This window comes from Brassica napus, chromosome A9 (genome assembly GCF_020379485.1).
Source record: "Brassica napus cultivar Da-Ae chromosome A9, Da-Ae, whole genome shotgun sequence".
Classification (NCBI taxonomy): Eukaryota; Viridiplantae; Streptophyta; class Magnoliopsida; order Brassicales; family Brassicaceae; genus Brassica; species Brassica napus.
Genome location: NC_063442.1, coordinates 198,992 through 220,297, shown reverse-complemented (window position 1 = coordinate 220,297; position 21,306 = coordinate 198,992). Strand labels below are relative to the sequence as shown.

General features: G+C 32.9%; 3 protein-coding genes across 3 annotated transcripts; 2 read left to right on the top strand and 1 right to left on the bottom strand.

Moving 5' to 3' along the window:
• Positions 1 to 2,034: 2,034 nt before the first annotated feature.
• On the top strand, positions 2,035 to 4,736 carry LOC106365512 (probable pectinesterase/pectinesterase inhibitor 41). Its single transcript, XM_013804930.3, has 2 exons — positions 2,035 to 3,110; positions 3,923 to 4,736. Exons 1-2 carry the CDS (start codon positions 2,087 to 2,089, stop codon positions 4,615 to 4,617), a joined length of 1,719 nt encoding a protein of 572 aa, XP_013660384.2. The 5' UTR covers positions 2,035 to 2,086; the 3' UTR covers positions 4,618 to 4,736.
• A 377-nt stretch (positions 4,737 to 5,113) lies between these two features.
• On the bottom strand, positions 5,114 to 9,755 carry LOC106365513 (replication protein A 70 kDa DNA-binding subunit A-like). Its single transcript, XM_048739111.1, has 10 exons — positions 9,038 to 9,755; positions 8,680 to 8,953; positions 8,516 to 8,606; positions 8,320 to 8,444; positions 8,170 to 8,251; positions 7,967 to 8,084; positions 7,734 to 7,891; positions 7,524 to 7,638; positions 7,257 to 7,442; positions 5,114 to 7,187 (listed from the first exon to the last, which is right to left on the bottom strand). The coding sequence occupies exons 1-10, from the start codon at positions 9,182 to 9,184 to the stop codon at positions 7,035 to 7,037; spliced, it is 1,449 nt and encodes a 482-aa protein (XP_048595068.1). The 5' UTR covers positions 9,185 to 9,755; the 3' UTR covers positions 5,114 to 7,034.
• Positions 9,756 to 17,745: 7,990 nt separating this feature from the next.
• LOC106365515 (epoxide hydrolase A-like) lies at positions 17,746 to 20,352 on the top strand. The gene is made up of 3 exons (XM_013804933.3): positions 17,746 to 18,319; positions 19,571 to 19,809; positions 19,887 to 20,352. The coding sequence occupies exons 1-3, from the start codon at positions 17,855 to 17,857 to the stop codon at positions 20,131 to 20,133; spliced, it is 951 nt and encodes a 316-aa protein (XP_013660387.2). The 5' UTR covers positions 17,746 to 17,854; the 3' UTR covers positions 20,134 to 20,352.
• The last annotated feature ends 954 nt before the right edge of the window (positions 20,353 to 21,306 follow it).

The window sequence follows — 21,306 nt, the reverse complement described above, 5'->3', positions numbered from 1 at the left end:
GCTATGAAACATGTATCAAGAGCGACCAAAACAATGACACACAAACTAGCCAGAAGTGTTAGGATTCACCCTATACACATGTCCGCATAGACATGTGCTATCAGTTTGAATTTTAGAGTCTGTAATTGTTAACAAAAAAAAATTATACAAATATAAGCAATTAAAACTAACGTAAAAGGATTACTATGATGACATGCAAGTTTAATAAAATAAAAACGCAACCAAAGAAATGAAGGTTATATTAAAGAAAAGTGTTTGACTAATTTGATTCCACAGCAAGTCTTTGCCTATAGTCTCCATCGCTTTCGGACCGTCTGCAATTTTATCATTAACACATATTCTCTTTTAAAGGTCCCCAGCAAAGAAAAATATGCAGTACTGTCCAACTAATGCGACAAACAATAATATTTAGATACAAACAGAATAGTACTAGCAAAATAACATTAAGGAATGCTAACTACTGAATAACCAGTTTAGTCAACACAACTGCAGAATTTTTAAGTTTTCATGAGGTTTAGGAATATTTATTTAGTTTAAAAATGCAAAATCTTAAGGTGGACCAGGACGTGATTAGAATGTGGCTGGACAGTTGACACTTCTTCAGTCTCAATTATTTCTGCGTGTTGACCCAAAAAGATATTCCTGCTCATACAATTTTTCTACACCACATTAAATACATATTTTAAAATGTTGAAAAATGGGAAAATGTTCTTAAATTCTTATGCTACTCTTAACTTAACGAGATCTCTCTTCTACTAAAAATAGGAAGCTGCATAAAACTATAGTTTTGGTTTGATAAGATGCATAATAGCGAAATGACGTTTTAAATACCATTTCATAAATATTTTATCAATCAAAAGTCACGTTTAATATGGCTTGGATCTGGTTAAAATAAGTTGCAGATTTTTTCTTTCAATCCCTGGCAACACCAAAAACTAGAAAAAATCAAACAGACGAATATCTTTGTAATTTACAAGAATAGTTAATGTTAATCCCTTTTGAACAAAAAAAAAGAAGTTAATGTTAATCCTTCGAATATACAAAACCGACGTTCATTCTTTTATTTTTCCTTTTGAATCTGCTGGTGTTATGATAATTGTGTAGTAAATATACACCTACAAAAATGAATTATGGTAATGGTTGTAAATTTGTTTGACCAAAAAAAAGAGGTAATGGTTGTAAATTTACAAGCTAAATGTGTGTGTATAACATGCCGGTGCATATAGGCGTACAATAATAGATAAATTATCACAACTTTACAAAAGAAAAAGAAAGTAATTAGACAATTATTGTTTAATTATTTGAGCTCATAAGTCAAATAGTCCATACCTAATATAGTTAATTTAGGCGAAACAACGAAAGTTTTATAGAGAATATACATTAATAGTAATACTTTTTTTTTTTTTGAAACACATACATTAATAGTAATACATTATATGCATACTATTGCCTAACACATTGCCACCGCCATCGACAATAATTATTCTACAGGATCTGAGCAGTTCATAAATTGATTTTATTTTATTTTAACACGAAATACGCATAATATTCAAGCTTTATATTCATTGTAGTTTTACGCATAAATATTTATATATAATTAATACACTGGTGAGTTAGTTATACATATCCCGATATCTCGTAATATAGTATTCCATCATTATCCGATTAGAGCCAGGACATGAACGGACATAGATCTTTACCAAAAACAGCTGGGCAGCTTTGGAGATGCAATGTCCGATGAATATAATATATACGTAACAACGCGTTTTTCTCACACAAGACTCCATGATATTGACTTGGAAAAAAAAACTACATAGATCGGCCATTATTGTTGTTTTGTTATATTATAATTAAAATAAAAAGGGGAAACATTTAAATAACACATCACATAACTTAGATTTTGAATAAAACAATTGAAAATATGGCCACAACAGCTACATTTATACTAGATTATTTGTGAAAATTTTCTCCATGTCAGTAACATTTATATGGACCACCTCCCAACCTCCTCCACTCTATATAAACCCACTAAACCTAATTCTCCAAAATACAAAACATTCATTTAACAAATACAATAAACAGAAACATGACATTTCCAAAACTCTTGCTCATTACACTCTTCTTGTCTCTTCAAACACTCTTCATTGCTTCTCAAATCCTTACTTCTTCATCAAACTCTTCCTCAAGCATCTGCAAAACGACTCCGGACCCCAAGTTCTGCAAGTCAGTGTTCCCACAAACGTCACAAGGGGACGTTCGGGACTACGGCCGCTTCTCCCTACGTAAGTCACTAACGCAGTCGCGAAAATTCACACGCACGATAGACAAATACCTCAAACGCAACAAAGGCTTATTATCACACTCCGCCGTTGGAGCTCTCCAAGACTGCCGTGACTTAGCTAGCCTCACTACGGACTATCTCACAACGTCGTTCGAGACCGTCAACGTCACCGCATCGTCCAAAACGCTGTCGTTTTCGAAAGCCGATGATATCCAAACGCTTCTTTCCGCGGCGTTGACCAACGAGCAAACGTGTCTCGACGGGGTCAACACCGCGGCTTCCTCCTCGTGGACCATACGGAACGGCGTCGCATTGCCTCTCATTAACGACACGAAGCTTTTCAGCGTTTCCCTCGCTTTGTTCACCAAAGGGTGGGTCCCAAAGAAGAAGAAACAAACCGGCTACTCTTGGGCCCACCCGAAGAACACTCACTCTCACAACAAGCCGCTCCGTCACTTTCGTAACGGAGCTTTGCCGTTAAAGATGACGGAACAGACGCGCGCCGTTTACGAGTCTTTAAGCAGGAGGAAGCTCGCCGACGACAATGACGATAACACGGTGCTTGTGAGTGACATTGTGACGGTGAACCAAAACGGAACAGGGAATTTCACGACCATTACGGACGCAGTTGCGGCGGCGCCGAACAAAACCGACGGTACAGCTGGATACTTTGTTATCTACGTGACGTCTGGTGTTTATGACGAAAACGTATTGATCGCTAAGAACAAAAGGTATCTAATGATGATCGGTGACGGAATCAACCGTACGATTATTACCGGTAACCGGAGCGTCGTTGACGGTTGGACCACTTTCAACTCCGCCACTTTTGGTACGTCCATAAGAGATATGATATGCTTTATTCCACATGCATGAATGACTTTAGTTTGTAGCTATATTTAGCTAGTTAAAATACTATTGGTGCATAGTTTTAAAAGTTCTTCAAAAAAGCTAGTTAAAATACTACTAATTATATCTGAAAAGAAAATTAATATTATGAATTTTGTAGTATAATATTATGAAAATAGCTAATGTTGTCAAAAGTGTCAAAATGACATTCATAATATAAATATAATACTAATACTAATATTGTGTAGTTGTTTAATCAAAACAAGTACCTTGAAGTAACATTTAAATAAATAAGTTTTTTTTAAATATAAATAATTAAGTTTAGTTCCAATAGTACCACAATTAGTTTTGAACTGTATATGAGTTTTAAAAGCTAATGATTCGAATTCAAAGAGTTACTAAATTCTTTAAGATTCATGTCTCATTTTATGAATTTTAATATGCTCAAAGTTTATTTTCACAAATTTACAATTTTTATGATACTTAAAACGAGTATTTTAAAAATAATTACTATATTTGTCATATTTGCAATAGAAATACAAAAACACTTTTGCATGTTGCCGACGCATATTTTTGGATTGACTTTAACCAAAAAGAATTGAACCCAACCTTTAAATGCGTTGTAGTTCAACACGTTTCTCACTATATGACACACTTTGTAGTACTTCTAGGAGACTAGTGAATAAGTGACAAGACGCATTAACAATTCTTTTTCATCTTGGGTCAACTATTATCGTTTTGTTTTATAGTATTTGTTAGAAAAAAAGAATAATCGTTGTGTGTTTATTCTTTCAGCCGTGACATCGCCGAACTTCGTCGCGGTAAACATGACTTTCCGGAACACGGCCGGACCAGAGAAGCACCAGGCCGTGGCGTTGAGGAGCAGCGCCGATCTCTCCATCTTTTATAGCTGCAGTTTCGAAGCTTACCAAGACACTTTATACACTCACTCACTAAGACAATTCTATAGAGAATGCGACATATATGGAACAGTCGATTTCATATTCGGAAACGCAGCTGTTGTCTTACAAAATTGTAATCTGTATCCGAGACAAGCGTTACCGAACCAGTTTAACGCTATCACAGCTCAAGGTCGTACCGACCCGAACCAAAACACAGGAACTTCGATCCACAATTGTACGATTAGACCTGCGGATGATCTGGCTTCGAGCAACTATACGGTCAAAACGTATTTGGGACGACCGTGGAAAGAGTATTCACGTACGGTTTTCATGCAATCGTACTTGGATGGTTTTGTTGAACCGGTTGGTTGGAGAGAGTGGAATGGAGATTTTGCATTGAGTACGCTGTACTATGCTGAGTATAACAATACCGGACCCGGTTCAAGTACCACGAATCGGGTGGTTTGGCCAGGTTATCACGTGATCAACTCAACCGATGCGAATAACTTTACGGTTTCGAATTTCTTGTTTGGAGATGAGTGGATGGTTCAGAGTGGCGTGCCGTATATGGCCGGTTTACTTTCGTAGTTTCTTGTATTTGATTATTTATTCTTACTTTATTAGTCCATAGTAGAACTTTAATAAACCGTTGTAGTTTTGGACATTTATGTGAGAATACTATAAAATAATAATTATAATTTCAGTTACATTTTTTTGACATATGATTTACTGAATCCAAAAGTTGGAAGATATTGTTAGAATAAATGATGGATACAATACAAAGACATTATACATTGTTTTAATAGTAAACCCTTTCTCAAAAAAAAAGAAAGACATTATACATTAATTGTTCACGAGTAAAAATGTTCCATTCCAAATCATCTTCATTTGCTTTCCTAGCTCTGTTTCCAGGGATTCCAAAAAAACGTTCCACAGACGCCACATTAACCAAAAGGCCAGAGATTGTTGATCTGATTTTGATATATGCAGTACCGGTCATGAGTTGTTAAAAAGAAAAAAAGGACCTAAAATAGCAGCATTAAACTAACCTACTTTACCTTTAAACTGAAATAAACTTTGTAAATTGAGAATTGAAAATATTTGATGATATTGACTATTGAGAGCCGGAAAGCTCATGTTTCCCCCCTAGCTTCCTCCCATAACCGGACCTGGTTGTAGGCAATATAAGTAGTGATAACATGGATGTTATGTTGTTCTCTAGACTTTAGATATTAGTTGTAGACACATTGTTGATATAGTTGATAGATTCCAAGTGTCAAGTACATACGAGCAATTGAAAAGGATGTGGTTAAAAATTTTCCCTCACTTTGTAGGCATGTATATGCGTCTAGCTGCATTACAATCGTCTTCTGTTAATAGTAGGTAGCAGATTATCTTCATTCCACTGTTTTGCTATTGGTTGTAGTGCTTCAGCCAATGCAAATTTAGGTTGATGTGTTGGTAACCACTGAAGACATCTCCAATCCTACTTTATTTTTTACTAGTGGCATGCCCGCCCGGGGCGGTTGCATTTTTGCTGTAATTCTTATGTTTTTTATGTAGCCATGTTTTGGAGTTAGTTGTTTGTGCTGAATTTACTTCATTTTTGAAAGTTAGGTAATGTTTGAATGAATATTAGATAGGCCGAGGCCTAAATGTAGATAAGTCGTAAGTCATTTTAATAACCCTGAAAACTTGGTTTCAAATAGTCATCAAGATTGTTGCGTACTGATTTTGTTTTTCCACGTTCCTGCGTTCTTCAGTGAAAGCAAGCAACAACAATCCAATAATAAAGTTTTTTACTTTTTCACGATAAGAAATGTTATAACTTTTTTAAGTATCCATTAACTTTTTTAGCATGGAAATCTAAATCTTTATAGACAAAACAGAGTAATCTTCCACAAACAGAAAAAAACAAAATAAAAATAAGAGGAAATGCCAGCAAACAGAAGAACAGAAGTTTGTGAATAACAGACTTGCTTTTCTTATGTAACCACTCTTCTTGACGGTTGATGCTGTTGAACTCGATGCTTCAGACTGAGACTGATTATCTGAGACACCTCCTTTGCTGTTCTTGCATCTAGCTTTAGCGGTTGCCTTAACCATGCTTAAGAGTTTGTAATTTTAGAATAGTCTTGGGATATGTAATTGTGTTAGGTATATTAGATATTGATCCAGTAAAAGTACGTAACAGCTGAGTAATGTGTATTTAATTGACTCTAACGTTAAATGTAAAATAATGATGGTGTGTAGCTGAAAGACCTATCGTTAACCGTTACTGTTTTCTATAAACTTTTTTACTCTGCATGGTAAAGAGGCTAATCTAATTTTTTTTTTCTTTTAAGGTAAATCACAAAATAGCTCATACTTTATTTTAAAGTTAGTGCCAATGAATGTACGTTCGATCTTAAATAACTTCAGTGCCAAGCAATATCTGCTCCATATTAGAACAATATAAGTTAGTGTGCAGCGCATATAATAATTAGGTTCCTATTCATTGTTTTTTTTATCAGCACAGATACATGGTGAAAACTTTAACACATAATTAGTTGGTTTAGAATTTAGAGTGTATTTGGTTTATAATTTACACGGAAAGCCCAATTTACATGATTTTAATATTTTATGGTTGATTCAACATGGCCACAAATATTAAACTTCGCCTTCAAATGATTTACATGATCTTTAAATTTAAAAATTGTTATGTTTTTATTTTATTTTTGCAAACTGAAAGTACAATGTGTAGCATAAAGGATAACAAATATTTTGAGCATCTTAGGTTAATATCAAAGCACCAAAACGGAAGACTGTATAATATCGAAAGAAAAAGATCAGATTGCATTCGTTAAAACATCCACCAGACATAGAATTCAAATCTATAATATTAGGAAAAAAGAAACTAAAGAGTTTAAATTAAAAAGATGAACAAAAGATAAAGCATTTTTTGATAGGTAAGCGGTGGGAAATGATGCAATCCAGGTTGATCTACTCCTTGTGTGCCTTCTTCTTCACGTTCCCATCATTGACAAGCTTCTGTTTTTTGCAGCCTGAGAACCGTGATATGGGACATTTGATGCCGATGCATTGTTGCTGACAACGGTACTCTCATCAATCTTTGGTGCCACACCATCTCCATTGTCAGCTGGTCCATGATCACCCCCCTGAAACCATTGTAACGGTGTCAATATAGTGCTGTAAATTTTGTAAACTATAACTTTAAAAATACTAACATCGTTAACAAACGCTGGCAATGGCGCTCTCTCGTGTTCACTTATTATACGGGAGACAGTGAAACTCTGGTGCTTGGAGGTGAAGTTGAACTGACCCAACTTGAGCTGGAAAGTGAAAGTTTTTCCAACTACTTCATTCAAGAACGGAGGGAAGTCGCTGTCGACCCTAGCATTCACACCCGCACCCTGCAAATAGAAGCTTAGGATTATGGAAATGGATCAAAGACACAGAAGCATGAGCTACTGTTACATATGCTGAGTGCTTACAAAAATATGTGCAGCCTCAGATGCTTGGATGTTGGTTAGCTTAGCAATCTCTGTATCAAATGCTACAAATACAGCCTCATCCGTATGGTCCGCCACCGAGAACTCCACCCGATACCTGTAAACAGAGTTGAGATAATGTGATAAACTAACGCACATGCTATGAGACAACTTATCTGAAACAATTGAATAAGATCAGTGAAGAATCTCAACCTTAACACACCCGTAGCGTTCTCCCTATCACACGAGAGACAAGTGAAAGATGTTTCATCCCGCTGAAGCTTCTTTGCGCTTTTGGAGCATCCGATATAGCACCATCCCTTATCCGACTGAAGACTGGTCACCTCGGCCTTGCATAGGAACTCAATATCCTGAGACCAAAAAGAATGCTCGTAGAATTAGAAGGAAACACACGAAATAAAAGATTCTGTTTGGAATAATTTAACCTGTGGGTCAGCGGCAAGGACATATTGGTTCAGTTCAGCAACGGTCAAGGGCTCGATTTTCTGAGCTGAGACCACTTTTGATTTAGAAGAGCTCGAATTGGCTCCATCACCAACCAGCCTAGTGTGCAAACAACACCCAAGATAAATCAGTTGAAAACAAACCAATGAGGTGAACTATATCAATCTCAGCATAAAACACTTACTTTTCATAATGCTCTTTTCCAGCTGATGTTTCACGGTCGAAATAAAAGTGCGTACCAGACGTAGCGTTGAGAAAAAGCTTCCCTGAAAGTGGAAAATGCGTAAGTGAACCGTGCTAATGAAGGGCTCTTAGGTGAAAACATGTATCTTACCTCCAACAACTTTGGGATTGATACTTGTAAACAGTATAACCCTTGGCTTAGAGACGTGCTCGTCAAACTTAGTTTGGAAAGTTACAGCACGATCATCAAACATACTGACACAAACATTGACATCCCTGATGCAATTTGATGTCGTGTTAGCAACAAAGACTATGTCAATTACTGGATAAACAAATATACAGCTTACCCTTCCAAACGTAGAGTCACCATTACACGCTGAGGACCGCGTAGACCGTCGGTGATCGTGCTCCTCACGGAACTTACTCCACCAACGATATCTTGAAATTTTTTTTTTTAATAAACGTCAGTAGAGGTGAGAAGGATAAGTGTATTAGTACAGAAGAGATAAACCTGGGAGTTCTCTGTTAGTATTTGCCAATGCCAGAAACTGTTCATGGCTGCGAAACCTGAATAACTCAGTCGGAATGTCCTTGTCCGAGTCAGTTTTTGGCTCAAAAAAAGTTCCATCATTGAAGCGTATGGACACCGGAGAGTCAGAGAGTCGGTATTTTGGGTTAGCCCGTGCCACGTCGAAACCACTGAGAGAGTAGACGGAGCCTTCACTGAGCCGCCTCCGGAAAGTGTCAACGCGGCTTGAGTTGATGCTCCCGTGTATCAGCGTAGACTGCGACGAGTCAAGAATAAACCAAACAATTAAACATCAAGATCTAACTGACATAAATAAGAAACAGAACACAATCGGATTTACCTGTTCATCAAGGAGAAGCATGTCAAGGCTCATAAGCTCTCCATCTTTCCTGACGTTGCGAGCTTCCCAGAACCTCAGAAGACGAACTTCAGCGGTGTTTGAGCAACGGCCTGCTCTCAAGTTAGCGAGAAGAACATATGAAGACATATCGGAAGGCGCGTCGGATTGCTTAAGCTATAAATCTCAGAGCTGTAGATCCTCATCGCTCCAAGACACACGTATTTATAGCGCCACCTCCGATCTGTTACAAAACCGGGTCGTCCATAAGAGCAAATGAGATGGAGTGGGAAGAGAGGTGGGGTGAAAATTGATGATCGAATTAAAGATCGATTTCAATGAAGACTACGTTACAGAGAGGTGAGAAAGCAAAAACGATGGAAAGAGGAAGGCGGAAATGGCAACGCCGTGAGCATACGTCAACCCTAGCAACATCACTTGGGCCCAAAGTAAAAACAAAAGCCCAAACAAAACCAAATCTCCTCCCGTAACCAAACTCTCGCGTAAGAAAAAAACGAAATCCCCTCTCCCTTCGACACGTGTCAGCAAAACGAACGGGGTCTGCTGACGTGGCAGCCTCTGGAGTGTTTCTGTTCTACTTTATTAGTATAGACTAGGGATTAACCCGGGCTACGCCCGGGATTTTTATTTTTTTCTAATTTAATTTGTTAAATTATTTATATTTAGGCTATGATTTATATTTATATAAATGTTAAAATGCATGTCATAATTAAAATTTATTTTTAAATTTTAACACGTTAAATTAACATATTTTTTACTATTTAAATATTTTTTTGTAATTTTATTGGCTATTTAGTTATCATATTTAGCAAAACTATCTTTTGAGTGTTGGAATAAATGTTTTAGAGATTTTATTAAACTGCAGAGTATTTTTGGATCGACCACATGCTCAACATTCGATCGATCCGTAAAAAGATGGTCGATCTCCTTGGCCAGGTAAATACAATTTTAGCAAAAATATCTTTTATTTTCAAATATTAAGTATATAACTATTCTTTTTAATATTTTTTTAATTGTATTTTTGATTAAATTATTGTATTATAATGGTTATGTAAATATTTTTTGTGATGTTTGAATTTTTGTTGTTCGTATACTTAACCGAGATGATATTGATGTTTAACAATTTATTGTTTTCTGGGAATAGAAAATAATGATATATCAAAACGTATCTAATACTTGTTAAATGATAGTATAATGTAAATTACATCCATTATTTGTAAATAAACATTTGTTGTTTTTATTTTTATTTTAAATCAGAAATTATTTTTATTTAAAAACATTATTCATATATAATATAATAGTTTAAGTTTGGAAGATTAATCTATATATATAAATTATGTATATTTTTTTAAACATAATTTAAGATATTATATATTGAGTATCTGAATAAAAGCTAAATTTCTTATCTTGAAAATCAGATATTTATATTTTTGTCTTCATGTTATACTCACCAATCCATCATTGATATTTATAACTCAGTATGTTTTTTAAAAAACTTAGTTTTAAGTAATAAACGAATTTAATAAATTAAATTCATCACCTATAATGTTCTGTAAACTATATTTGAAAACTCTCTAAAATTATATTTTAAGCATAATATTATTATTATTTAATTTAAGTTATTTTAAACATAATATATGCTAAACCAACTTAAATTATATTTACAATAAGACCATCCTAAACCGGTTAGTAAACCAAAAACAATACTAAACCAATATGAACCAATACCTGATTCGGCGAGGAAGGAAGTGTTTCGGGATAAACGCTTGAATGGTTATCAACTGAAATGGTTTGATCATGAAAGAGTTAGTATGAATATTAACAATAAAATTATAGATTAGATTAATTTAAATTTGTAAGAATACCTTTGAGTTTATGAAAAGCAATTCAATTCCCATGAATAAGTTTGGCTTTTGGAAGTTGCGGGTTTCCCAACAATGAATCCACCTAACAAAAAGTTTGTTGTTATAAAAAAATCTCATTCAATGTCGTTAAAGGTTTTTGGGACGGCAAGAGTTGATAGTGAAACCATTTTTTTGTAAGAATACCTTTGAGTTTATGAAAAGCAATTCAATTCCCATGAATAAGTTTGGCTTTTGGAAGTTGCGGGTTTCCCAACAATGAATCCACCTAACAAAAAGTTTGTTGTTATAAAAAAATCTCATTCAATGTCGTTAAAGGTTTTTGGGACGGCAAGAGTTGATAGTGAAACCATTTTTTTGCTCGAGTGCTTTGAAATTTTACTTAATAGTGTGAGGTTGATGTGGATGGAATAATGAGTTTTATAGGGACTTTCTTGATGTAAAATTATACATTTTTTTTTGTTTAATGTGGTATTTCCATTTTTATATAATTTACTACCATTTAAAGATAGAAGTACATTTTAAGATAGATGCTTAAATCTTAATGTACTTTTTCCATTTTTTTAAATGTTTATTTCCATTTCTTATATTTTTATTTACGTAATATCTAAATTTTATATTTTTAAATAGATATTTAAATATTAATGCACTTTTTCCATTTTTTAAATTGTGTATTTACTTATATTATATATTTTACATTTTAAGATAGATGTTTAATGCTTGATGAACTTTTTCCATTTTTAAAAAAATAGTGTATTTACTTATTATTACATATATAATTCATATATTATATATTTACATTATTTACTTATTATTTATTTTCATGTATATGTATTTCCATTTCTTGTACTTTTAATTTACTTAATATCTATATTTTACATTTTTAGATAGATGTTTAAATCTTAATGTATGTTTTCCATTTTTTAAATTGTATATTTCCATTTGTTATACTTTCTATTTACGTAATATCTTTTTTTTTTTTTTTTTTTTTTTGACAGCAAAGAATTTACAGACTCATGTTGACTCTGTAAACCAAATCGGTAACTCCGCATCCATGTGAACGACAAAGGACGATTGTTTCCTAGCACTGCGTGCTAGACTATCCGCCCGAAGATTCGCTGTCCGAGGTACATGAACGATATCTGAGTTGAGGAAACTTCCTTTGAGAAACTGTATGTCTTCCAAATAGCTTTCGAATGCTGGCCATTCTTCTGGTTCCGAAACCATCTTCACCAATTGAGAACAATCCGTTGCAAACGTTACCTGAAACTGTCTTAAATTCTTCATACATTCCATTGCCCAAATCAACGCCTCTATCTCCGAATGAAGGGGTGAAAGACATGCCCTTACATTCCTTGCCCCTAGCAGCCCATCAAACCCTGGTAAAGTACTATACCAGCCTTGTCCTGAGAATGTATCCTCATCCTTCCATGAACCATCTAGGAAACACCATCGACCTTGTGTCACTAGGGGAACATTGGTCTGTACCGAGAGCCCTCTCGTTGGGTCATTTCCCACCTGTGCTTCTGCCCAAAGTGATGATTCTATTTCAGCTAATTGAAGAGTATCCCTCGGATCAATATCCAAATTACTGAAAACTTTGTTATTTCGAGCTTTCCAAATATACCATAAAATCCATGCAAACTGATGATCATCCATCTTTGGCCGGACTCTCCAAAATAGATGATCCATATTAGCAAACAATGAAGAAATAGGAAAAAAATTCGGAGCTGACGGAATCTTGGATAATGCCCACACTTGGCGTGCCGGTGGACATTCAAAAAATACATGGTTAATTGATTCTTCAGGTTCTCCGCATCGAGCACAATATGTATCTCCATTTATCCCTCTTGCCTTGAGATTTTTCATGACCGATATACATCCTGAGAGAAGTTGCCATAAAAAATGCCTTATTTTTGGGGGACACCGAACTTTCCAACAGAAAGCTTTAAGTATATCCACTGTAGGGCCATAAAAAACTGGCGGTTTTTCCTTATCCGGATAGACCCGTTCCACTTGATAGCCTGATTGGACTGAATATTTTCCAGTTTTAGTAAAATGCCATCCATTCCTATCCTCAAACTGATTCCTACTTAAAGGAATACTTTCAATTATTTTCGCATCCGTAGGATCCACAAGAGTCCTAATTACCTGTAAATTCCATGAGCGAGATTCCGAATTTATGAGGGAATCCACTGTAAGATCCGGATAAAAGTTGGGAAAATTTTTGGTTGCTGGTCTCGGGCGAGATTTACGTAATATCTATATTTTAAATTTTAATATATATTTTTAAATCTTAATGTAATTTCCCATTTTTTAAATTTGGTATTCACTTATATTATATATTTACTTATTATTTATTTTTCTTTATATTGTGTATTTATATTTTTTATACTTTCTATTTACTAATAATTTTATATTTTAAGATTGATTTACATTTTAAGATAGATGTTTAAATACTAATGTATTTTTTCCATTTTTTTAAATTGTGTATTTCCTTTTCTAATACTTTCTATTTACTTAATATCTATATTTTACATTTTAAGATAGATGTTTAATATTTAATATACTCTTTTCATTTTTTAATAATTGTGCATTTACTTATTATTGTATATATAATTCGTATATTTATATATTTATAATATTTACTTATTATTTATTTTTCTATATATTGAGTATTTCTCTTTCTTATACTTTATATTTAGTTAATGTATATATTTTATATTTTAAGATAGATGTTTAAATCTTTACGTATTTTTCTATTTTTAATGTAAAACGGCAATGTTTAATAGAAGAACTTGGACAAATAGTCAAACATATTTATGTTTAATGTAGTATTTCCATTTTTATGTTGTATGTTTTACTTATATTTATTATTTTCAAAATTATATATAATGTTTTTTGTTTTTTTTTATAAAACGGTAATGTTACATTATGGAGATAAGTCAAACATATTTATGTTTAATGTAGTATTTCCATTTTTATGTTGTATGTTTTACTTATATTTATTATTTTCGAAATTATATATAATGTTTGTTGTTTTTTTTTTATAAAACGGTAATGTTACATTATGGAGATAAGCCGTCTTTTTTTTTAAGTGAAAAATAGTAATCTTACATATGTTTAATGTAGTTTTTCCATTTTTTAATGCTGTATGTTTACATATTTTTTACAATTTTCGAAAATAATTAATATTAAAATGTAAAACTATATTTTATGCCACGTATCATCTTTCGGGATAAATTTTTTCCGCTGATGTGGACGCCCTATGGAGCCTCAAAAGCTCCCTTTTATTAGTAGAGAAGTCAAACATATTTATGTTTAATGTAGTATTTCCATTTTTATGTTGTATGTTTTACTTATAATTATTATTTTCGAAATTATATATAATGTTTTTTGTTTTTTTTTTATAAAACGGTAATGTTACATTATGGAGATAAGCCGTCTTTTTTTTTAAGTGAAAAATAGTAATCTTACATATGTTTAATGTAGTTTTTCCATTTTTTAATGCTGTATGTTTACATATTTTTTACAATTTTTGAAAATAATTAATATTAAAATGTAAAACTATATTTTATGCCACGTGTCATCTTTCGGGATAAATTTTTTTCGCTGATGTGGACGCTTCCATTTTTTAATGCTGTATGTTTACATATTTTTTACAATTTTCGAAAATAATTAATATTAAAATGTAAAACTATATTTTATGCCACGTGTCATCTTTCGGGATAATTTTTTTCCGCTGATGTGGACGCCCTATGGAGCCTCAAAAGCTCCCTTTTATTAGTAGTTTTTACAATTTTCGAAAATAATTAATATTAAAATGTAAAACTATATTTTATGCCACGTATCATCTTTCGGGATAAATTTTTTCCGCTGATGTGGACGCCCTATGGAGCCTCAAAAGCTCCCTTTTATTAGTAGAGAAGTCAAACATATTTATGTTTAATGTAGTATTTCCATTTTTATGTTGTATGTTTTACTTATAATTATTATTTTCGAAATTATATATAATGTTTTTTGTTTTTTTTTTATAAAACGGTAATGTTACATTATGGAGATAAACCGTTTTTTTTTTTAAGTGAAAAATAGTAATCTTACATATGTTTAATGTAGTTTTTCCATTTTTTAATGCTGTATGTTTACATATTTTTTACAATTTTTGAAAATAATTAATATTAAAATGTAAAACTATATTTTATGCCACGTGTCATCTTTCGGGATAAATTTTTTCCGCTGATGTGGACGCTTCCAATATAATGTTTTTTGTTTTTTTTTTAATAAAACGGTAATGTTATATTATGGAGATAATCCGTCTTTTTTTTTAAGTGAAAAATAGTAATCTTACATATGTTTAATGTAGTTTTTCCATTTTTTAATGCTGTATGTTTACATATTTTTTACAATTTTTGAAAATAATTAATATTAAAATGTAAAACTATATTTTATGCCACGTGTCATCTTTCGGGATAAATTTTTTCCGCTGATGTGGACGCTTCCATTTTTTAATGCTGTATGTTTACATATTTTTTACAATTTTCGAAAATAATTAATATTAAAATGTAAAACTATATTTTATGCCACGTGTCATCTTTCGGGATAATTTTTTTCCGCTGATGTGGACGCCCTATGGAGCCTCAAAAGCTCCCTTTTATTAGTAGTTTTTACAATTTTCGAAAATAATTAATATTAAAATGTAAAACTATATTTTATGCCACGTATCATCTTTCGGGATAAATTTTTTCCGCTGATGTGGACGCCCTATGGAGCCTCAAAAGCTCCCTTTTATTAGTAGAGAAGTCAAACATATTTATGTTTAATGTAGTATTTCCATTTTTATGTTGTATGTTTTACTTATAATTATTATTTTCGAAATTATATATAATGTTTTTTGTTTTTTTTTATAAAACGGTAATGTTACATTATGGAGATAAGCCGTCTTTTTTTTTTAAGTGAAAAATAGTAATCTTACATATGTTTAATGTAGTTTTTCCATTTTTAATGCTGTATGTTTACATATTTTTTACAATTTTTGAAAATAATTAATATTAAAATGTAAAACTATATTTTATGCCACGTGTCATCTTTCGGGATAAATTTTTTCCGCTGATGTGGACGCTTCCATTTTTAATGCTGTATGTTTACATATTTTTTACAATTTTCGAAAATAATTAATATTAAAATGTAAAACTATATTTTATGCCACGTGTCATCTTTCGGGATAATTTTTTTCCGCTGATGTGGACGCCCTATAGAGCCTCAAGCGCCTCAAAAGCTCCCTTTTATTAGTAGAGAAGTCAAACATATTTATGTTTAATGTAGTATTTCCATTTTTATGTTGTATGTTTTACTTATAATTATTATTTTCGAAATTATATATAATGTTTTTTGTTTTTTTTTTATAAAACGGTAATGTTACATTATGGAGATAAGCCGTCTTTTTTTTTAAGTGAAAAATAGTAATCTTACATATGTTTAATGTAGTTTTTCCATTTTTAATGCTGTATGTTTACATATTTTTTACAATTTTTGAAAATAATTAATATTAAAATGTAAAACTATATTTTATGCCACGTGTCATCTTTCGGGATAAATTTTTTCCGCTGATGTGGACGCTTCCATTTTTAATGCTGTATGTTTACATATTTTTTACAATTTTCGAAAATAATTAATATTAAAATGTAAAACTATATTTTATGCCACGTGTCATCTTTCGGGATAATTTTTTTCCGCTGATGTGGACGCCCTATAGAGCATCAAGCGCCTCAAAAGCTCCCTTTTATTAGTAGAGAAGTCAAACATATTTATGTTTAATGTAGTATTTCCATTTTTATGTTGTATGTTTTACTTATAATTATTATTTTCGAAATTATATATAATGTTTTTTGTTTTTTTTTTATAAAACGGTAATGTTACATTATGGAGATAAGCCGTCTTTTTTTTAAGTGAAAAATAGTAATCTTACATATGTTTAATGTAGTTTTTCCATTTTTAATGCTGTATGTTTACATATTTTTTACAATTTTTGAAAATAATTAATATTAAAATGTAAAACTATATTTTATGCCACGTGTCATCTTTCGGGATAAATTTTTTCCGCTGATGTGGACGCTTCCATTTTTAATGCTGTATGTTTACATATTTTTTACAATTTTCGAAAATAATTAATATTAAAATGTAAAACTATATTTTATGCCACGTGTCATCTTTCGGGATAATTTTTTTCCGCTGATGTGGACGCCCTATAGAGACTCAAAAGCTCCCTTTTATTAGTAGAGATTCTAAACTTTATTTTGGAGTAAAATCTTCTCTAGTCTCATTCAATATTTAATTTTAAAATGTAGTAATGACTAGGATTACTGCATTTATGGAATAATCTTACCCATTATTCTATTTTGGAATGAAACTTTTTTTAGTTATGAAATAGTCCTTTTAATCTTGAATATTTTTATTTCATACTCAAATAATATTTAAAATAATACAATAACATTAAAATAAATATAATACTTCACAAAATGTTACTTACATAAAAGATGCATAAACTAATAAAAATCAAAACTAAACATAAATAATTTATAATATAATATAATATAATACAAATAAGTGATTTAATAATTCTATAAACTATTTTTGGAATCGGTGAACTATCGTTCAAACGGAATAACTGAATTTGTTTATCTTGTGGGCCAACATTTCGATTAAAAATTGAAATAATACATTGGAGATAGCTTAACAACTTATTCGACCATACTATTGACATTTCTTTGTAAAGAGGAGAAAACTATTGTAATGGGCCTATAACTGCATTAGAGATAAGACTATAGGTCTCATTGGTCACAATTGTTTATTTCCATTGTCAGCCATTAAAAAATAAATGAAATTTCAATGTTGTTCATAAGCACCGCACCACTTGAGAGTGATAGAACTGAGAGAAACAATGGAGAAGATCGAGCACACGACGATCTCCACCAACGGCATCAACCTCCACGTGGCTTCAATCGGTTCAGGTCCAGCGATCCTCTTCCTCCACGGCTTCCCCGATCTCTGGTACTCTTGGCGCCGCCAGCTCCTCTCTCTCGCCGACTTAGGCTACCGCGCGATCGCCCCCGATCTCCGAGGATACGGCGATTCCGACTCTCCCCCGTCTCATGAATCGTACACCGTGCTCCACGTCGTCGGAGACCTCGTCGGGTTGCTGGACTCGCTCGGCGTTGACCGGGTGTTCCTCGTGGGGCACGACTGGGGAGCGATCGTCGCGTGGTGGATGTGTATGATCAGGCCTGATCGAGTCAAGGCGCTGGTGAACACGAGCGTAGTGTTTAATCCGAGGAATCCTTCTGTGAAGCCTGTTGATGCGTTTAAGGCCTTGTTTGGTGAGGATTACTATATCTGCAGGTTTCAGGTGAGGCTTGGGAATCAATGTATCTGAGATATTATAACAATAGTTTTGTGGTTATTACTGTTGAAGATAAGATTAGGCTAAAGAGTGGTATGAACTTGTTACTTCATTGGTTGTTCATCGAAAGCAGATTACTTTAGCTGAGTGCTTGTTTGGTGTTTAGTAGTGATTACGTCTTTTGACACGGCAATGAGGAATGTTGTTTGGATCTTATGACCTGTCACCTACCTATACAAAGTAGTTGAGCTTATGATATGCAAGTTGCAATTTTTGTGATTTTAAAATGGCAATACTAGTCAAATAGAAAGTCAAAGTCATTTACTTTATTTGGGGTGATATGTGTTTGAGTGTAAGATTAGGCTAACGAGTGGTAGGTACTGTGAATGTGTTTGACATTGGAAACTGTTACTTCATGGACATTCTTCTTGATTGCACGCATTGGTTAATCATCAAAACCAGACCACTTTAGCTAATGGAATGGTGTTTAGTTGTGTTAAGTTAGTAGTGGTTCTCCAGGCTTAATAGTGATTACTTCTTTTGACATGGCAATTAGGAATGTTGGTTGGTTGGATCTATCTATGTAAACTGGGACCTATTACCTACCTATGCAAAGCTCAAAGTAGTTGAGATTGCAATTTTTTTTAATTAAAAAATGGCAGTAGAAGTCAAATAGAATGTCAAAGTCATTTACTTTATTTATTTATGTGGTTGCTTGTAAGAGTGGTGGGTACTGTGAATGTGTTGACACTGGAAACTGTTACTTCATGGGACCTTCTTACTCCTTGCCCACAATGGTTAATCATCAAAGGCAAATTGTTTATAGGTAATTGCTTATGTGAAGTTAGTAGTGATTCTCCAGGTTTAATATAGCAATTACGTTCTGTCATGGCAATGGGGAACCTTGATGCTGCTTGACTAGTTTTGAACCAATGCGACAATGTGTACTGAAATGGAACTTACTCAACAAACCACACACCATTTATTTCTCTGGGATCTATGGAAACTGGGACCTATCATCACCTACCTATACAACGCTCAAAGTAGCTTAGCATATCTGCATATGATATGCAATTTGCAATTTTTATAGTTTGAAATGGCAGTAGTAGTCAAATAGAAAGTCAAAGTCGTTTGTTTTATTTGGGTATATTGTTGCTGTGAGTAAATGCAAGTTTGATTAGTCTTGTTGTTTCCGTTTGCTTAAGTGGGTCTCTATACTAGATTACTAATGATTCAGAGTGTTTTTTTTTGTCTCAGGAGCCTGGAGAGATTGAGGAAGACTTTGCTCAAGTTGATACGAAGAAGTTAATAAACAGATTCTTCACATCGCGTAATCCACGCCCACCTTGCATTCCCAAATCACTTGGTTTCAGAGGTTTACCTGATCCACCTGCGTTGCCTGCTTGGCTCACTGAGGAAGACGTCAGTTTCTATGCAGAAAAATTTAGCCAAAAAGGCTTCACTGGTGGACTAAACTACTATCGCGCCATGAACCTGTAAGTCTTTCATTTCAACATCATCATTATGATGTCTCCTCGTGGTTGATCTGGTCTTATCCTCCTCTAACTTGTAGAAGCTGGGAACTAACGGCTCCATGGGCCGGTCTACAGATCAAGGTCCCTGTGAAATTCATTGTGGGTGATCTAGACATTACATACAACATCCCTGGAACAAAGGAATACATACATGAAGGTGGTTTGAAGAAACATGTTCCATTTCTACAAGAAGTGGTGGTAATGGAAGGTGTTGGTCACTTCCTTCAGCAAGAGAAGCCCGACGAAGTCACTGACCATATCTATAGCTTCTTCAGTAAATTCTGAACCTGCGAAATCAAGTTCTCAGAGGCGCTTTCTTACTTGGTGCGAGCCTCCACTTGTAATGGATTTGAAATGAAAGGATAATGTGTATTTACTTGTTTAATAATTCGAAATTTATAAGAAAGTTCCAAGTATAGCAGAAATCTGGTAAGACATTATACTTGTGAATAAGTAAGAAAATCTATTATCTTTTGTATTATTATGATTGGAGGAGATTATATATGTGCTTTGACTCCAAATATATTTTCTAGAACAAAAATAAATTACGGACACAATATTTGTTACGCTTACAGAAAAAATACAAAATTCCTAAAAATGTATGTTAAGTAGATCATTTTGTTAAATTATTTTTGATGTGGAAATCTTTTAGTCCAATGATTTAATTGATAGGTTATTAATATTTTTATACCAGAAAATCGGAGATTCGAATCCTATAAAATGCAAATTATGCAGGTTACCAAGAAGAAAATTTAAAAGAGATCATCTATACTACAATTTTTGTTTTGTCAAAACAATTTATGTTGACTAAAATGGAATCTAATATGGTTCGGGCAACTTGAGTTTATCATTTGTGTTTGATTAGTGAAGTGTCTGCGTGTTTGATAAAATAAGTTAGTTCAATATTTAAATACTAGTTTTCTCCACTAAAATATTCATCATCTTAAAATATTCGAATTTGCATATATAAATATATATACACGTTTAAATTAAAAATGTAAATTGGATTGGAATCCAGATCTGGATTTAAATATCAAGATAATGTAGCGGGTCTTGGAATCCTTAGCTGTTATAACAAAATTATAGGTTTTATTGGTCAAAATTGTTTATAACCAGATTATAGCTGTTAATCCCTAGATGTTAGAGCCAGATTATATATTTTATTAAACAGCACATGACAACATTATATGTTGACTAAAAATGGCTTTGGTAACATAATTTGCTACTCCCTTTGAATTTAAAAGATTGATGTCGTATGATTTGCACACATGTTAATAACATTAAATATATATTTAAATGATTAGTTTGTTAGTTGTATTTGTTTCATGATCTAAAATTCTATTACTCATATTTCAGATTTTAATTTATGTTTTTTAGTTTCGAATAAAATGCATAATTAGAAGTAGAATACCATTTTTTAACACAAATAAAAAATAAATCTCAATTATTGTATACGCA